Source organism: Balaenoptera physalus (assembly GCF_965194825.1).
Source record: "Balaenoptera physalus genome assembly, chromosome: 6".
Lineage (NCBI taxonomy): Eukaryota > Metazoa > Chordata > Mammalia > Artiodactyla > Balaenopteridae > Balaenoptera > Balaenoptera physalus.
The window spans coordinates 60,316,062-60,336,040 of NC_138885.1; the positions used below are offsets into that span (position 1 = coordinate 60,316,062).

Genomic DNA, 19,979 nt, shown 5'->3' on the forward strand with positions numbered 1-19,979 from the left:
TGTCCCCAAATTAAACTCTGTCTCTATCTTACCCCCCAAGTTTTCTTCCCTCCCCCCACCCCGTATATTTTTAATAGCATCAATATCCATCCAGTCATCTAAGCCAAAACTTTTGATTATAAGTTAATTTGTATCTCCCAAAAAAGATATGTTGAAGTCCTAATGCCTGGTACCTCTGAATATGACCTTATGTGGAAATAGGGTCTTTGCAGATGTAGTCAAATTGAGAGGAATTCACTAGGGTGGGCCCTAATCTAACATAATTAGTGTCTTTATAAAATGAAAAGACAGAGACAGATAGGGAGAACTCCATGTGACAACAGAAGCGAAGATCAGAGTGATGCAGCTGCTACACATGGGAGGCCAAGGATGAAGTTCCACCACCAGAAGCTAGGAAGAAGCGAGGTAGGAGCCTCCCTAGAGCCTGCAGAGAGCATGGCCCTGCCTACACCTCCATTACAGATTTACAGCCTCTGGAACTATCTAAGAATACAGTTCTGTTGTATAAAGCCCCAAGTTTGTGATACTCTGACAGCCACAGGAAATGAATATACCCTTTGAAACAGCTCACAACTCACATATCCAGACCCTGAGCCCTTATTTTTTAAATTGCAGTGTCTTACCATTATCCCACATGCCACCATCACTCCCTTAGATTGAGCCCTCATCAAGTGTGCTTCAGATGGCTGCAATAGCCTTTCATCCTCTCCCCTTTATTACGCCCCCAACCAAACTTTCTTTAAAAGTAGAGGTTTGCTAACAACAAAGTATAACAAAACAAGACAGAGTTTCCTCTTTCTGTTAAATAAAAAGAAACCTATTTCAATCTCTCGCCCATGGTTAAGTCAAGCCATTTACTATCTGGCTCCAATTTACCTCTGCCACTTACTACTTCCCAGCAGGCCATCCTCATGTGTATTTAATGGGCTTTTGTGCATCCGGATGCTTCCACACGTGCTAGGCCCATTACACCTACCAGAAGGGTGTCTCTGTCTCTCTCTGTCTCTGTCTCCCTCCCTTCCTCCCCCTTTCTTCCCGCTCCCTCTCTTTCATTCTCTCTCTTTCCTGATGAATTCTCTTTTTACCATAAAATCCGCTTCAAGTGCCATCTCCACTGTGAAGTATTCCAGTTTATTTTCAAGATTATTAACCATATCTTTATCCTGCTTCAATATTTTTTCTAAAAATCTGTTTTAATTCTTTTTTATATGTTTAATTATAATTTCTGATTTCCATACGTGTTTCTCCTCAAAGGCAGGGACCTTGCTTTACTCTTTATCACTTAAGACAGTGCCAGAGAGCAAGAAGACCCTGAGCCTACAGCTACTGAGGAAATGAGTACACCGATGACATCTTTCTAGTGTCCAGCAGGCATAAGGCAAAAAGCAGGTGCTTAGGAAATGTGAGTTGAAACAATCAATGAATAGCCACAGTTTACTGAACATGTACTCATGTATTCCTTCACAATTTTTTTCTCTCACAATGATCAAAGTGAATGGACTTTTACTTCCTTTAAGAACAAAAATTTTGCATAACTGTGTTTGCAGTGTTTTAAATGACACTCTGTTGAAGGTGAGAAGTTTGATTACGTAAAATTTGAAGGTTTCATTGATTTCCTTTCTTCAAGGACCTCAGCTAGCTCCATCACAACTTGGAGACAATGTTTCAAAACACTAAAGAACTACTGAGTAAAAGCTGAGTAAAGTTTCTGTATTTGACTGGAGGAGGAATGAATAGGCGATCTTTCTGTGCTGAAAATTTTACACAGGATGTTTTCCTTTCTGCTGAGTACACAACAGGAGCAAATTCACTTAAGCCAGGCTTGATAATAGATACATTTGTCAAAAGAGCAGTAAAGAAGATTTGGGGTATTAGATTCACAGCTAGTTGCTTCTCTGAAAGCTGTCAGAGTTTAACCACTCCAAAATCACAGGAGGCTGTTACGTTTTAAAATATGTGGAGAAGTAAACTGGATAAATTTAACGTTTTTCCCCCAAATTTACATATACTTTCAAATCAACATCACAATTCTGTAAAATGGCTCTTTTTTTTATCTTTAAAGAAAGAAATGTTATCTGTAATAACTGAAAACAAAGGGTCTCTTTAACTCTCCAAGAAAGAGCTCTCCATTTAAAAAAATTTATTAGTTTAGTTTTTTAGAACTTTCAATTTTGAGATTCGGCATGATTTAAAAAAGAGAAAAAAACTACATTTCTTAAGAATTTAGTTAAGCCAGACACCAATCACATTGAATTACTGCAGCTGGGTGAAAATTTTTTTTTTTTCTCTAAGCAGCTGTTAGCACAGTGCCTGGAGCATAGAAGATCTCAATAAATATTTATTGAATGAATGGGTGCATTTCATGCTTCATTTGAGGCTCATAATAATGAAGCACTTCATTGTTAATGGTGCAAATCTGCAGTGTGTTAATGTTTGCCTAGGGCTTAGAGGGCTGCCTCAGGTGGAGGCTGATTCTGAGAGAGGCCATCAGTTTAGAGTGTATTCTGAGAGGCAGTGACAGGAGTCTCACTCTCATGGGTCCCCTTGAGATGACAGTATGTCTTTCTCGATTCTGAGACAGACTCTATCTTCAGAGAAATGCTGATGTTCTATTGCCAATTATTGCCTCAAAACTCTTTAAGATAATTTACGCAACACCTTATTTGAACTCATCTCTTTGGTCATTTGCTGGTAAGCTGTTTGATTACAAAATATTTTGACTTCAATCTGGAGTGTATATCTGTCTATCAGAACACGGAAACCTGCCTATCTGAGAGCCGACACTAGAAGAGGACAGAAAGTCTCCATAAACTACAATGGGAAAAAAAGGATGCTAGGACATGAAAGAGAGGGTGGATTTGTTTTTTTGGATGGGGAAAGGGAAAGAGGGAAAGGTGTCAAAGGTCAAAGATATTCTTTCCCCCTGTTCAAAATGCAGATTCTTAAACAGGTAAAAGTGGAAAATACCCCAGCCCCTGAATAAAGAAAATGATTTCTCAGAAACCTGGATCAAAATAAACCAGGGATGGGACTTCCCTGGTGGTCCAGTGGTTAAGACTCCGCGCTTCCACTGCAAGCGGCACAGGTTCAATCCCTGGTCGGGGAAGTTCCGCATGCCGTGCAGCGTGGCCAAAAAAAAAAAAAAAAAAAAAAGGAAAAAAATAAACCAGGGATGAATTTAGGTTCACTTCCTATGCGAACTCAATCCAGCACAGTGGCCCCTGGGAACCCTGCTGGTAAGGATTCTGAGGTTGCATCCAGACTTAGGCAGAGAGAGTTTGGAGGATATGGACCAGAACAGGCGTTTGTAACAAGCTCCTATGTTTGTCTTTACACACTAAAATTTAACCTGTAGCAAATAGCTACTTACAGTGTGTACATGACTACTAATCATACCCATGATAATTGTTAATTGTGCACTTATTTTCCAACAGGCACTTGTTTATCTAAATCATTCAATCTTTATTACAATTCTGTTGCATACAAGTAAACTAGAAAAAAACAGAGGTTTTTAAAAATTGCTCAAGATCATGGAGTTATTAGCAAATATTAAATACAGGATCTAAGGCAAGTATTCTATCTCCAGAGGATGCATTTTTCATCAAACTCCAAGGTAGTGCTTAAGACTTAAATAACTTACAAATATTCAATTGGGCATTATTTTCCATTGGATAATCATGATTTGCCTCTTTGGGCAAGGTTCATCAAGAACATGGAATCATTATTTCAAAGATATCTGAGGCATGAAAAATAAGAAAGTTACATAGGAGTTAAAAAATTGGGAACTCAAGTAAGAGCTGAAGATTAGGGGAATTAGAGCAGGGAGGTTAGCCTGGAAGGGCGTTAGAAAACACTTTAGGTGAATAAGGAAATCTGCATTTTTTTAGTGGTCCAAATTGCAAAGTAAAACCAACAAGTCATAACTAGGAACATTTAAATCTCAAGCTACTGGAGAGAAAGGCTCTAGACACAGGGTGTCACAGTTGGCAACAGCTTAATATTATCTAACAAGTTTCCTGTAGAGCTTGAAATTTCATTACTTCTCAAGTCCAGTATATAGTCAAGTAGGTTTGAATGTACTCAAGATGACACATTTTGAGATATGCCATGGAAAATGTCTTATGAAGAAGGACAAACTTTCAAAATCCATAATTTAAAATCTGAACTTTTAGAGGCTAATAATGATGATGAATTCAGTCACAAACACAATACCTAACACTTTTTTAGGGCTTACCAACTCAAATACTGTGCTAAATGATTTAAAGAGACTAGCTTATGTATTCCTTATTACAACCTATGAGGTAGCCTCAAGCTCCTGAATATTATACCATGTAAACCACAGATATGAAATAGAAAAAGTGTATTTTTTCTCATGTAGTTATGACTATAATGTCATAAAAAAACCCAATGGTAATTAAGAATATTAAAATGTTACCATCAAACGGTCTTTGGATAACACAGTTTAAGGGCACTAAATTTCACGCTTTTTAGGAAGGATTTATGGGCTAGGTGGCAGAGTAACTTTATGGATGGTTAAAATAGTCTATTTCCGTAACCAAATGGTTTATAGACTAAATCATTAATTATAAAAGACTGCTGGATACTATGACATCACAAACTTCCTCTGGATACCACAGGGTATGTAAATTCTTCAGAAGCATGGCTCAGTATCCCAGGGGAGACAAACTGGGTATCAACCCCAATAGGAATGTGGGTTTTATCCCTGAAATAGACAAATACAGGAGAAGGAAGGTAGACTTATGAATAACAAGACTGGGATTCTTGTCTTGGCTCTGCCTTGAACCAGCTTTATAACTATAGATAAAGTCGCTTCCTCTTAATGGCTTTCTCAGTTAGGAAATGAGGTGCTAAATGGGGCAGGTCTATTATAGTCCCTTTACAATGTTATAATTCAACAGACTAAGAATATGATTTTTGCCAGCAACTAAGGAGATCCACGTAGGGATAGCCACAGGCTTTGAGCAAAGAAAAAACGACCAGGTAAGAAATGATTCCTCCCGAATATTAAGATGAAAGCAATATTTGGTAAACTCAACCAAGCTACCAAAGTGCTTTAACACCCAGAATCTCAAGCTTATTCAGAAAGTCTGCCAGGCAGTTAGGGTTTTACAACTCTAATCTTTGCAGGCAGAAAAATGGGTAATTGAATTAGTTTTCCTTTTCACATGAGACTAGACGCAGATTACTGTTCCTGAGCGGGGTATGTGAAATCTAATTTTCTACCTTCAAGCCAAAACAACCACATCTTTTGAATTTTGGATTACTTCTTCCATGTAAAGATTTTTAAAATAAAATATTTTATTCCTTACTTTGTGATCTTGGAAATAATTTTTTTGGCTACTTAAAATATATATATTCATAATTTATTTAATCATCTATTCATTCAATAAGTAAGTACTGAGCATTTACTCTGCACCTAGTACTGGTCGTATGGTGTGCATGCACACAAACACACACACACACACACACACACACACAGAGCTGTGTATCTTTGTTCCAAAATCCACTATAAATTCATGGAGGATAGGTCTTAATATAAGGTTAAGAAGATAGAAGATGTCTGGGAAATACCTGTCAAACACTTTCAAATATGACCTAAAGAAAGGAAAAATATTTTAAAGTGATATCTTAAAACTTTAAAGAGATGCCATAAAAAATGCTTTGTGATAAAACTCACTTATGATTATTATATTCCATATTAATAAAAATACTGCTCAATAATGCTTTGAATATATGCAACCAGGTGTGGGGAAGGAGGATCCAAAAAGTTTTAATAAAAGTTTCCCGTTTTCAATGAGTTTACAGTACCATTTGATGCATACAATAATTTCCCAAAAAAATTAAGATACAAGGCTAAATAATAAGTCTAGGAGAAGGCATAAAATTGTGTGGGGTTCAAAATGAGATCATATCTGTTTGAAGAGAAACTAGGAATGATGCAACAGCTACGACTTTTGAGTTCTGAGTACTGTTCTAAGCATACCACATGTGTTAATTCATTTAACCCTCACCTAACCCTATGCTGTAAGGCCTAATAATTTTACACACGAGGAAGCTGAGGGCTATGTCTTGAAGTACATGTTTAGGATTTTGACTGAAGAAGGAAACCCCAAGCAAAATCATGCAGGTTGTGAGTGTATGTGGCCCAGAAGAAAAATGGCTTGGTTCAGGTGCAGGAGCCCTAGCAAGCCCAGGAGAGACAGCTGGTCAGCTGGCTGGGGCCATGGTGTGAAGGCTTTATGTATGGTCCACAACTCACATCTACGTTGGGGATCAAGGATACTTCAAAGGAGAAGTGTGATTAGGACTGAACCTAAGTAAAATTAATCAAACAAGTGGATTAGAGTAGATGGAAAATGGAGGCAGAGACACCAGTGGGGAATACACGTGGAATGGTTTCGGCAAGAAGTAGACAGGGCAAAGGCAAAGGTGATGAACAGGAGCTGTGGATTCAACAGACACTGTGAAAGGAGATGGTATATGACTTTAGGATTGATAACAAACAGGGAATAAAGGAAGGGAAGACTTAAAGATACCTGGTGCTTTCAAATTTCGCTAAATGGATTATATCAGTTATGAAGAACCAGTAAGTAAAACCTTACCATATGAACCTTCAGGAAGCTACAGTATAAATTCACATACACACAAACTACTCAGTAGTATGCAATATTAGAATAAACTTAGGACAGCAAAAATCTGAAATTTTAACTCATTTCGTACTAGTTAATAACATGAAACAAAATGCGTATAAAACAATCTTACCCCTTTGCTGTATTCACTATCTGAATCACTGCTAAGTTCCTCAGTATTCATAAATTCCAAATCAGATTCCCCAGGTGCAATTGGCACTGTCACTGTGAGGTTGGGATTATGAATAAATGATTGACAATCACTTTCTTCCACCAAGTATTTGTCCATGCTGTTTCCAAAACCACTGGTTTTATCTTTTTCTTTGTGAAAATTGTGATCCTTGCTCATTTCAGCAAGTGTGTGGTTAGAGATGTAGTTTTCCTTCTTAAAATTTAGATCTTCTTTTCGGCTTATCTCTCTGGAAATCTCTGGCTTTGTGGAAAATGCTTTTAGAATAAATTCACGTAAGGTTTGTTTCACATAATTTATTCCCTTCTTAATTCTAGCCACTGCAGTCTGGAGGTTGTTTGCATCAGTGTCTTCTTCAATTGCTGTAAGATTGTCTGAACTAAATGAGCTCAATAATAAAGCAAGAAATAGGTTGAGGACCTATGTCAGGGTGGGGATAGGGTGTGGAGAAAAAGGGAGACAGGAAATAAAAATGAAAATAAGTGCAGTTTTCTGAAATACAGGCCAAAATCCAAACCAGCAATGAAGAGCCCTGAACTTCTTCACCCATAGATAAGAACATATGATAGGTGTAGAGGAGAAGCTAGAATCCTCATCAGTCTCTCCATGTCTGAGCTTCTGTGAACTCTGGGGAGCAGAGGTCAGCCATACCCTTAAAGGGCTAGCATGAGGAGCAAAGAGAATGCTCCCTCACCATTACCATGATGTCATTCCTAAGTTCCTTTCTACAGCAGGAATCCCTTGTCCAAATTCCCTTTTATGGGTCTAAATAGCTCTTCTAACATTACCTTTGATATTTGTTACCTGTGAGAAACAAGTAGAACAAGAAAATTGTGACTAGTGTCTATTGTGCTGAAGGTAACTTAAGCCAAGATCTGTGTTCACTTTTCCCAGGAGATAAATGTCACTTATTACAACAAATGGAACATATAACACTTGCAGAGCTCCTGTAATAAAATATTCTGTCCGAGAATTTTGCCAACTTGCAACTTAATGAGGCTTTTTTTTTTTGGTTGCGCTGTATGGCATGCGGGATCTTAGTTCCCTGGCCAGGGATCAAACCCGCGCCCCCTGCAGTGGAAGCATGGAGTCCTAACCACTGGACTGCCAGGAAAGTCCCTTAATGAAGCTTTTAAAGCAAAGAAAAAGACCTGCCCATTGAACCCAATTCAAATGAGACAATGGCATTATGATTGGGTGGCTTCACTGCCAATCATTTTGGCCCTGGACAACTCCAGGTCAAGACAACTCCTACTTGAAGCAAAGTTCTGTTTGTGTGCAAACTATTTCTGTTTTTCCTCCTGGAGGTAAGGGTCCAGGTGAACTGAACATTGTGGAAAGAAAAAAAAAAAAAGAATTCTTACAGAGGGCTAAAAATATGTAAATCATATTTTAAAAGTGTTTTACATAAAAAACAAAAAGATAATTGAAATAACCTTTCATTTAAGTCTCTTCATGGCCAAAAACATCTACCTCATATTTAAACAATCAAAATTAGACCAAACTGAGGAAAAGGGACTCACCCCTGATTTTGGTCACACCTAAAACAATTTCTCAGAAATGTAAGTAGAAAAGCACAAGTTAAAAATGTCTGTGTTAATATGTCTAGTTTAAGAGAAGAATCCGAGAGGGAGGGGAAAGAGAAAAGCATAGAAAACAATTTGATGAATCATTAAGGAATTCTGAATTGGTTATTTTCATTTTGGTTTTTATTGTCAATGAAAAATATATTTCACTATGAAATGTATGTTTGTTTATGTATATGTTTTAATAGGAATGTTGATGGGAAGCCAAGGGCTCATTTTACCCTTTAGTCTCCCTAATCAATGCAAATGTTAATAGATTTCTTTTTTTCCTTCAAATTTGTAATTAGATTTCATTTTTCCAGCTTTATTTAGAGATAATTGCCATACGACACTGTGTAAGTTTAAAGTGTACAACATGTTGATTTGATATCCTTATATATTAGGGAACACCTCCATCACGTCTCATAATTACCATTATTTTTTTGTGGTGAGAACATTTAAGTCTACTCTGTTAGCAACTTTCAAGTTGGCATGTGGGCTGCAAGGAAAAAAAAAATGAGCAACTTATTTTTAAGCCAGTGGGAAGTGAAGGTACTAACCATATGGCTGTTATCACAGACAACCTCCTGGGATACCTGATGAAGAGTCTGATGCTAGGTTGACCAACTAAACCAAACCAACATGGTGGCTTTGAAAACTGAATTGAGTCATTGAAGAGCATCTTATCCCAATTATCTCCTGCCTCTAAGCTTGAAAATTCCTACCAACAGGTACGTATAAGAAAGAAGGAAACAAACAGTGAAGGCGTACAAGCTAGGAAAACACTAATGGAGAAGCAGATCACTTGTAAAAGAGATGCTATAGAGCAGTGGTGGGCAAACTTTTTCTGTAAAAGGGCCAGATAATAAATTATTTAGGTTTTGTAGGACAAAGAATCTCTATGGAGACTACTCAGACCTGTTTGTGTAGAGTAAAACAGCCGAAGACAATATGTAAATGAATGAGCATGTCCGTGTTTCAATAAATTTTGCTTATGGAAACTCAAATTTGAATTTCATATAATTTCCATGTGCCAAAAAATATTTTTCTTTATATTTTTTTAACAATCTAAAAATGTAAAAAACATTTCAGTTTTGCAGGGCCATGCAAAAACAAGCAGTGTGCGGGATTTGGCCCATGGGCCATATTGTTTGCTGATAACTTGTTATAGGTGCTAGTCTTATATGTGACTTTAACAGAGCAGGACTAGTCCTTCCATTTGCCTTGTTCCATTATAACTTCATTTTTGTTATTGTTAATTTAATCATATTCTATTTACTAGTGTAGCTTCACATTTGAATCAACACTTAAGAGACATGAAAACCACAGATGTAACTCATATGACATCACTATCAAAATGAAAGAATAGAAAACTTTCCATTAAAATAAATATTGTGAAAAATATAAATATAGCTTATCTGGCACAGGAATGTAGACAATATTTCATTTTCTTTTCTGTTCTTCACTGAATTTAAATAGTCAATATTCCATTATAATTAATAGTTTTAGATCTAATTAATCCTATAATTATAAAAGTAACTGATCATATCATCATGTAACAATTTTCTATGGAGAATTTTAAATGTATGAACATCAGATTACATACCACCAGGTTTCCAATGACCATGACCATCATGTAAACAATAAGGCACATGGCTTGACCAGCGACCTCCATGCAGTCCCACATGGTCTCTATCCACTCTCCACACAACACTCGGAACACAATCAGGAAGGAGTGGAAGAAGTCATTCATGTGCCAGCGTGGGAGTATGCAGTCTTCATTGATCTTACAGACACATTCTTTGTAGCTCTTACCAAAGAGCTGCATGCCAACCACGGCAAAAATGAAGACGATGATGGCCAACACCAAGGTGAGGTTACCCAGAGCCCCCACTGAGTTACCAATGATCTTGATCAGCATGTTCAGTGTTGGCCAAGATTTTGCCAACTTGAAAACTCGGAGCTAAAAGTAAACACAAAGCTTAATATTAATTTTTATGAAAAAGTTCTCAATGTTTCCAATCTTGAATTTTGTTCCAAAATTTAGTTCTAAAATATTGTCATTATTACCTAGCTAAAATCGATTATTTCTACTTTTCATTTTCATCTACTCTCAATATTCCTGTTATTTTGTTATACTTGCCACCATATAATTACCACACAAATTTTGAAGGAACTGTAATTTTAGTTCAGGATTGTTATAGAACCTCTATCAGATATTATATCCTTTAAATTGAAAATTTATCCTTAATTCTATTTTCTGATACTTTCATAATTTTTTTCATGCTGACATAGGGAGAAAGCCTAACATGTTAGAGGAAAAAAGCATTAGAAAGTGTTTACTTTTTAATATTTTTGATATCAGAGAACAATTTTGAGGCTATAATCTTTAATTATCAAATCCACAAAGTAATGAACATATTATAATGGTTGAAATTCTATAAACCATAAACTTATTGCGATATAAATCATCGCGCTACCATTATACTAGCATACAACTGAATATGTCTTCAAGATCCTAAAATTAAGATATCTGTGTGATTTTGAGCTCTAAGTGTATTTGTTACTGAATGGGCTTTATTTTACTAGATACTGAGACCTAATCTTGTCTTTTGATTCAAACCTCCAAAAGTTTTAAATAATAATAATGCAAAACCAAAGAAACACCCCTTTATATACAGAATATAATGGTAAGGTTGGTCTATATTTACCAGTCTGAATGATCGTAGAACTGACAATCCTTCCACATCTGCTAGAAAAAGCTCCACTAAGCTTAAAGTCACAATAAGACTGTCAAAAATATTCCATCCTACTTGGAAGTACTCATATGGATCCATGGCAATTAGTTTTAAAACCATTTCAGCTGCAAAGATGCCAGTAAAGACCTACATGAAAAATATAATATTTTTCTAGTATTATTAGAAGGTATGGAATCAAGCTAATGATAATAATGACATGTTTAGCATTTACTGTGTTTCAGACAATGTGCTAGATACTTTATAAACATATTATTTCATTCAATCCTACAAACTAAGTATCACTAGTCCTATAGCTCTAATACAAGCATTGAAGGGTTATGAAGCTCTAACTCACCTATCAGCTCTCATCACCTTTAGACAGCATCATAGAAAAGCATACTAAAATTTCAGATAAATTAAACCTTAGAAAATTAACACAGGCAATCTTTGCAAAACAAGTTTTGTGGGTCAACAAGTTATCCTAGAAGATAATATAAAGGAAACAGACTGATACAAAAATTTTGAACCAGTCTTTTTTTCTGGTCTGACTACTCTTAGGGTAATAAGGAACAAGTTGACTCACTCTTTAAAGATTTATCAGTAGAAAAGGAAAAAGTATTTAATTGATACAACAGTAGCAGCTAAAGTAAGACTTCCAAAGCTTTGACACAAAAGTGCATCACAAAACATCATTAATTCATGACATGGCATCAAAGGACTCATTTAAAAAGGCAACAGTGAAAGACTTATGAATCATTCGGGTACAATTTGATTCAAAAAAACTGAGCAAAGAAGGTTCAAAGGGAAATAGTTAGCTCTATAACTGTGCGAGTCATTTTTAAAATAATGCAGCATCAAGAAGACTAGCAGGGAGCACCCAGACTTGGGATTGTAGTTACAGACAAGAAACATGGTGCGTCTTTTTTGGATTCACAGTGATGCAGTCAAGTCAGTGAGAAGGTACTGATTTTCACCATCTGGACCTCTACCAACAATTAGAAACTAGATTAAATAGTCCTGCCTTTTTCCAGTGAGGAATAGAAAGAAAGAAGAATGCTAACTTAGAGCACATGAGTTTTAAACATCCTGACTGGGAATATTCATAAGAAATTTTGGAGAGATGATCAACTCAGAAACACTCTTTGACTTCAAAGATCAATTGGTTTGGGACCACGGCAAAAGTAAAATTATCTTATACAGACATTTGCAAAGACATCCAGAGTTTTTCATGATTTATGAAGAGTCATAAGTTGGGACCCTTTGGTTGTGAAATACTACTTCTGCCTGATTCATGCAGATTGTTGGAAACTAGCACTTTCTATTTGCCATAAGGCATTAATTAACTTGAGTGTGATCAACACTGCACATTAAAGAGCATCGACTTTCCTACTAGAATCCTTCTAGTCTGCCCTTGTGTCTTCTGTGTCCAGTTTAATCATTCTGGTTTCCAAATATTCTTGTTCTTAAGGCTTGTTTCTGCTGATTCATTGAAAGCATGATGGTGATGATGATGACGATGGTGATGATGATGATGATGGTGATGATGATGATGATGATGGTGATGACAATAGGTTTGATTTGTTGAGTACTTACTATATGCCAGGCTGATAAGTAGAAAGTGTTTATTCCTCTCAATAATATGATATATAAAATATTATTATCATTATATTAAAGAATTATTATTTTATAAAGTATTATAATTACATAAATGAGAAAATTAAAGATTACAGACATTAAAACATTTTCCCAAGGTCATAAAACCAGTAAGAGGCAAAACCAGGATTCAAACTCAGGACTTGGGACCTCCAAAGGTCTAGATTCTTTACCTATTATGTCAAAATAAAGTATCCATAGCTTTTCTGAAAACATGTAGGGTATGTACTCATAAGGAAGCTGCAGTGTAATTATAAAATGGGTAAGGAAGTATCAAATTTTCAAAGTGTTGCTGCTAAGAGACATGCCAGCAGAAAAACAGAACACACTATCATCTCCCAAGATGTGACTCGTTATGGAAATAGTATTGTTATTTATAGGCCTCAATATTACCGCAAAATTATTTAAAAATAGTAACTATCACCAGAAACTTGACTCTGTACAATGATTCATACTGTGAGTTCTGGAGATGCCTAATTACCTAGCTAAATATCCATCTGACTTCAAAAAAAGAAACGACAGTCATGACAAACAAAGAGAGCAGCTCTGGAAACATAACCCACATTAAGAGACTTACCAAATTTCCCACAGTGAGCACGTTCTTGAATTCATCAGTCATTGGGTGATGTTCCATAGCCATGAACAGTGTGTTTAAAACTATGCAAATGGTAATAGCAAGATCTACAAAAGGATCCATTACAATAAAATAGATAAGTTTTTTGAATTTTATCCAATATGGAGAGCAATTCCAGATCAAGAATGTGTGTGCAAATCTGTACCACCAAGGTGGACATTTTTGCCTGGACTCCTCGAGTTCTGGGAGAAAAAACAACAGAGAACACCAAGTCAATCATTTGCATATTGTATACTTTTTATTCCTCACCAGATACAAATCAGCAGTATACTTTAACACTGAAACACATCTTCTGTTTAGACTTTGCAAATTTAACAGTTCTGTTTCTATGAAAGCATAGCATGTTACATAAAAATCTTATATCACACATTCATTTACTAGATCAACCATAAGGAGAAGGCAGTGAAATTAATGAATGAGAGCAGATATGGATATCTCTGAGAGAAACATATCCTTAACATATGACAGTAAACAAGAGAATTGATGTTTTCTTAATGGAGATATGTATATTTTTAAGATAAATGTATGTATACCAGTATACATACTTTCCCCTGTGTCCTTAACCCATTACAACAATAACGCACTTCTACTCTATCCAGGAAAAGCTCTTGCTAGTTCACAGGTGAAAACAATCCCAGAACCAAGAGACTGAAAATAATTTATAGAGTGACTCATGCAATAGGCACTAAACACCATTATCCCATTTAGTTCTCATCATAAATTTAGGAGGTAGGTGAAAACTTTGTCTGGGCCCATCATGGGTATGTGGGGGGACGAGGTGGTAGCCCGTGGACAAGGTAAGACCTGGGGCACATTGTGGGGAGAGAAGGTGGGAGCCAACACATTTTTTAAATTGCCACCCTTTGACCGACCACTACTATTCACATCATATTCTCTGAACTGCTTTCTCTAATTCCTTTGGGTCACAATCTTAACAGATGTCATGTCACATATTTACCATTTCACCATTTTATAGAAGGTGCTCAGAGGCAGCAATTTATAAACACCTGGAAGTTTGTATTATTTTCTCACATTTTAGAAAGATGATCAATTCCAAGAGACTAGGTAAAGTTTCGAAGAATACATAGTGAGAGAACCACACAGGCCTGGGTTAACCTCCCTTTCTTCATTTAGTACCATAAAGTTATCTATCTTTGAAAGGCATATCGCCCAAAGCCTGTCTTTAATCACAAATAACTTTATCCACTTTTTAAGCACATAAAGACAATTCCTTTAGTGTCCATTGGTTAGCCTTACCATTGTTTATAACCATTTTATATTCTCTGAATTCTTTCTAAGAACTTGCTATATCTATTTAAGGCTGACTAGGACTTACCTGAATTTTGTTAAAAATCTGTATGGTAAAGAGAATATTATTCCGTACCTTCTACGGTGTTTGTTAATATGCTTGCCCTACTCATTGCCCTTTGTCTGAGATTGGGATCGTTCAACATATCCTCAGAAAGGAGGTAAGAACTGGAACGTCTTTTCTTGTGTATTTGATTGTTTGTACCCTGAAAAAAACAGATGATTAATTACAGTTTTAAGAATGGAATTCTAACAAATTGTAGGTAGAAAATAAAATCTTGCTCACATAGTTGTAGTGAGTAATTAAAAGTAGAGTCTAGATTGTTGATTTGAATCATGGCTCTGCTACTTACAGGCTGTGTATCATAGGAGAGTTACTTAACCTCTCTGTCTCCATTTCATCACTGGTAAAATGGGGATAATCATAGCACTTGCCTTACAATCTTTCTATGAGTATTAAATGAATTAATACTTAGGAAATAAAAGATAAAATGAGCTGCTTTCATTGTTAAATTCACTATCATTATCTGTCTTTCAGAGTTTCCAATTTATTCAGATAGTTTTACTATGTAAGAATCCTACGTGTAAACAGCTAAACAATTGTTAAGTGGCGTGTGCGTAAAGGGGTAGAACCTAGATTTCTAGGTTAAATTAAATTTTTGTAATTATTCTTTGTTAAGGTACAGCAATAACAGAGGCAACTGTAATGATTGTTTCTCACTGCCAAGGAAGATCTCATGAGCTGCTCTGAGGCTATGAGGAAAAATGACTCAGTTGGAAAAGGACAATTAAGACTGATGGAAACTGTAGCAAAATGGAGAATATAAGCTCCATCTAAAAGAGGTGACCACTCTCCAGCTCTAAAGGATTGCTGCTATGCAGCAGGAATATGAGCTCAGTCTTACCAGGTATACCCATTTTTATGTGAAGATGTCTTATTTCTAAATCTTAGCAACTAATTCAAAGTTAAAACACTATGCCAGTTCAGGGCAGGCCAACAATACACACACACACACACACACATGCTCACACACATATATATACATATAAACAACTATACAAGTCTACATTTATCATCTATCTATCTAGTTGTGTGTGGTATGTATGTACGTGTGTATACACACAAACACACACACCATTCTACATATATATAGATATACAGATCTAGAGTTGTAAAGTTGTACAGTTTATATTTGTGTATATATTAAAACATTGACAAACAGGCAAAAATATGTGTATGTGTGTATGTATGCATGTATGTGTATGTGCAAAGACACACACACATATCTGCAGGTGGCTTTATATAGAAATCTTTCTATAACCATGTTTTCCCTGATATACTCTCTAATTTACTGACTTTCCAGAAGCAGAGATTTCTTTTTCCCCAAGTCAAACAATCAGCTGTGTTGATTAAATAATTTGTTCTCCATGTAGACATGTCTCAGGTGTCAAGTTTATATTATTTCTCATGCAATTTTTTCATCTAAACTGTACATTATTCCACACTATTATGTTTTGCATTTCTATTGAATCTTAAAGTTTCCACTAATTACTCAAGTTCTGTAGTTTTAGTTTCAGGATTTAGAGTGCTACTGATTTTTCTGTGGGTAAAAATAAAGTATTAAATAAAACATTCCATTTAAAAATAGGAAATAATCTCCAAATCTGATACACATTATATAATCTTTTACAGGTAATACACATTGTTGAAAAGCAAAACACAACAAAGATCTGATTCTATGGAAATTTAACATGCTCGTTTGATAAGGAAAAATACCTTGACAGAGGGCTGAAGCTGTATCGTGCAAGCACAGAGGTCACAGGTGACCTAAAAGCACATGCATTCTTTCAAACCAAACGAAAATATGTGTGTGGCCATGGCTTTGATGGAACTTTATTCTCACTTGAAATACTACATTGTCTGCAACTATGAATTTATGAATCGGTAGCCCAAGTTCAAAGTCAAAGCCTTGCTGATACTGAGTAATGCAGTGTAACATAGTCAGTGGCCTTAAGAGGTAACCTAGATACTCCCTAAACTGGAAAGACTTTCAAGCCTAATCACACCCTTTTCTCAAACCACTCAATGACTCCTAAACTCTTGAAATTGTTGTTTTGGAAAGGTGTTTTGTTTTTGTCTTTATATATATATATGTTTGCATTTCTGTATGTGTTTTGGATATTATGTTTTTATTCATAGATTCCAGATAAAAGAGTTTTGTTGTTTTTTAATGAAAACAGTAAGTTTCATTTATGTATGGGAAAAAGCACAGTTATTCTAAATTATTTCCAAGAAGCCTACCACACATTGGAGAGAAAGTATGGTGGTTAAAAGCACAAGCTTTGAAATAGAGGGTCTCTGTTTGAACTTTAGGACTACCATTTATTAGCTGAGTGACCTTGCACAACGTGCTTTATTTCCCTGTGCCTCAGTTTCCCTATTTGTAAAACAGGGATAATAATATATCACCTCATAGGGCTGTTGTAAATACTAATGTGTCTGCTATTATTATTACTATTAGTAATTATTAACAACTCAAATAAGATCCTTGCAATAAGGTATATATTAAGTAGTGACTTGAAAAAAATAGCAGTAGGTGACAAATAATCCAAATTTCCTTAGAGACATGGGACCTATTATCAACTAATAAGATCAGCATTATCAATGCATTTTGTGCTGATATATAGATCTTTTATAAATTGTTTTCTAAGGGGATGATTCATAATCAAGTATAAGTATCTTTTTTCAAAAATGGGGTTTTAAATATCTTGGAATTAGATACCTACAACAATAGTATTAGGAGTACGTTAATCAGTTAAAGGTGTGTTTCTAACATAAAAAGTATTGCAAGATGCAGAGGCATTCACAGGACCAGAGAGAAGGCCCCTCCAGCAGAGAGACTGATGGATGCAAGAGTAAGGGCCAAGCCATGCCTGAGCTATTTAAAACGTACTTACACTGTCCTCAGAAGTTGCCTTATCTATTATCACCTCTGGCAGAAGCTGTCCATTGGGGAACATGAGAGCTGAGGGTCCATCTACCAAGGAGACCACACCATTGCAGTCCACGGTGCTGTGCATCTTCCTGTTCACCGGCAGCACGGGGGGGGACCTACTGGCTTGGCTGATATTACTGCTGCGCCGCTCCCGAGGTCTGTGGGGCACGAACAGTGAGCCCCTTCTGCTCTCGTTGTCCCCGAAGATGCTATGCTCATCGTCGGCAAATTCAGTCTCAGATCCAATATCTTTTCCTCGACCTTTGAAACTAAAAAGACTTGTTCTGCTGCTTCGCCTTGCAGAAAACAAGGAGCCATGAATGCTGAGTGGTGACTGCAGAAAACATAAAGAGAGGACACGTATCTGCTGGAGCACCGAAAAACAGAAGTTCATTTCCCATAACTTCCACTGAGACCACTGGCCTGAGGGCAGGAGGCTCTGTACAGGTTTAAATGAAACATATTTAAAAACAAAGAAATTCAGCAAAAAGACAAATTCTTCCAAATAAGGAACGAAAAGACTGGAAAAGTTCCTCCTTTCAGGACCAGGTACATTATTTGTTGCTGTACCGCTCTCTATAGTTCTGGCCTAGAGTGATCTCTCCATTCATTCTGTACCATTCGTGCTGCTATAAAGAACATATCACTTAAAGAAAGAATTTGGTATTGATGCCCGTTTTTGAGCTTTTCATATATCAACCCACACATTCCATAAGTACTGAAACTTTCTTGAGGCCCAAGACCATGCTGTATGTATCTTTGCGTTCCACTGCTTGCAACTCTACCCTGCATGTTGAGGGCTCGGTTAAGGTGTGTTAAGAAAGACCTTTTGGGACTTCCCTGGTGGTCCCGTGGTTAAGAATCCTCCTTTCAATGCAGGGGACATGGGTTCGATCCCTGGTCAGGGAACTAGATCCCACATGCATGCCGCAACTAAGAGTTTGCATGCCACAACTACAGAGCTGGCGAGCCGCAACTAAGACCCAGCACAACCATATAAATAAATAAATATATTTTTTAAAAAGACTTTTTAATACTAGTGGGTTTACAAAGTCATAAAATATTAGAACTTGGAAAAGAAGCTGCCCAGTACAAAAGAGGGGAAAAAAGTCCCATTTATATGACTCATGTCCAAGATAAAACATGTGTATAAACCAAACTGCATATTCTTTGGAAGTATCTAATTGAATAAACATTAGTGCTTGCTATGTACAGGACAAGGTGGTAGGCATAGTGAATAATGGAAAATGGGTATGACAAGGTCATTACCTTAAAACTAGCTTGGACTGCTCTTGTCATATTTCTTTTTATTGATATCACATGTATTCAAGTTCTGTCTCCCCAACCAGATTATGAAATCTTTGAAGGCAGGGACTTTTATTTTTGTATATATCTGGAGGGGTTTTACAGACTTAAGTAGTAGAAGATAGAATTTTTAAATGATGACGTAGATAAAAAGGATAGGAATTCTGAGTGGGTAACTGAAGAGCAGATTGGGAAGAGTGGCGAGGACAGAGGAATCTTTGTGAATGGGTGGCACCTGAGCTAATGGGTAAAGAATGGGTGGTCCTATGCCAGGAGGAAAACAAGGAAGAAAATCATCCCACTTAGAGGAAACCATGTGTACCAAGTAATAAAGGAATGAAAATATTGGGCATGTAGGTGAGAGTAAACAATCATGGGGGACTGAGGGTACATGAAGGTTGAGAAAGGTAGGACTGAGGTGAAGCCAGTCCATGGCGTTGACAAGATGTGGGTCTTGTTCTGTAGTCAGTGGCTACAACAACAACTCACTCCTCTCCTGAGGTCCCTTCCCTCAGATAGAACACTTTGCTCTATGATGCCACCTCTGGTGATATGCATGTGACGGTGTCAGTGGTACCTGGTTAGGGGTAGACAATCTCTTTTCACGTGCTCGCCTATGACCTTCAACACCAAGGTGGAAACTTTTTCTCCTGATGCTCTCCTCGGATTCCGATTTGGACAATTTCTCACCATCTCCCTTTTCTTCCCCAATGGAGAGTTTCTTTTGACTCTTTTTCTTTCTTCTGTTTCTTCTTTCTTTAGCACTTTTAGAGCTCAGTTTGGATGTTTCGGAAGAACTCTCGGAGAGGCCCATTATCCGGCTTCTCTCAATGCTTGTATATTCAGCTGCTGCCATTGCTATTGCCTGTTGCACCAAGAGGTCACACACACAGTGAGTCATTTCCAAAGTCTGGGAAACCCTATTACGGGGCATCTGGTT

General features: G+C 36.7%; 1 protein-coding gene and 1 long non-coding RNA gene across 3 annotated transcripts in view; one reads left to right on the forward strand and one right to left on the reverse strand.

The window, feature by feature from the left end:
* The window catches only part of LOC309662482, a 437,456-nt gene that overhangs the window by 207,886 nt on the left and 209,591 nt on the right, over positions 1-19,979 (forward strand). The window lies entirely within an intron of this gene.
* SCN9A (sodium voltage-gated channel alpha subunit 9) overlaps positions 1-19,979 on the reverse strand; it is a 103,950-nt gene that overhangs the window by 59,548 nt on the left and 24,423 nt on the right. For both annotated transcript variants that reach the window (XM_082464871.1, XM_082464870.1), the window contains 7 exons: positions 19,617-19,904; positions 17,697-18,068; positions 14,815-14,944; positions 13,374-13,612; positions 11,117-11,290; positions 10,012-10,368; positions 6,784-7,260 (listed from right to left, as the gene is read on the reverse strand). In XM_082464871.1, the coding sequence (XP_082320997.1) occupies positions 6,784-7,260; positions 10,012-10,368; positions 11,117-11,290; positions 13,374-13,612; positions 14,815-14,944; positions 17,697-18,068; positions 19,617-19,904 (2,037 nt within the window). The remainder of the gene's footprint in view (positions 1-6,783; positions 7,261-10,011; positions 10,369-11,116; positions 11,291-13,373; positions 13,613-14,814; positions 14,945-17,696; positions 18,069-19,616; positions 19,905-19,979) is intronic.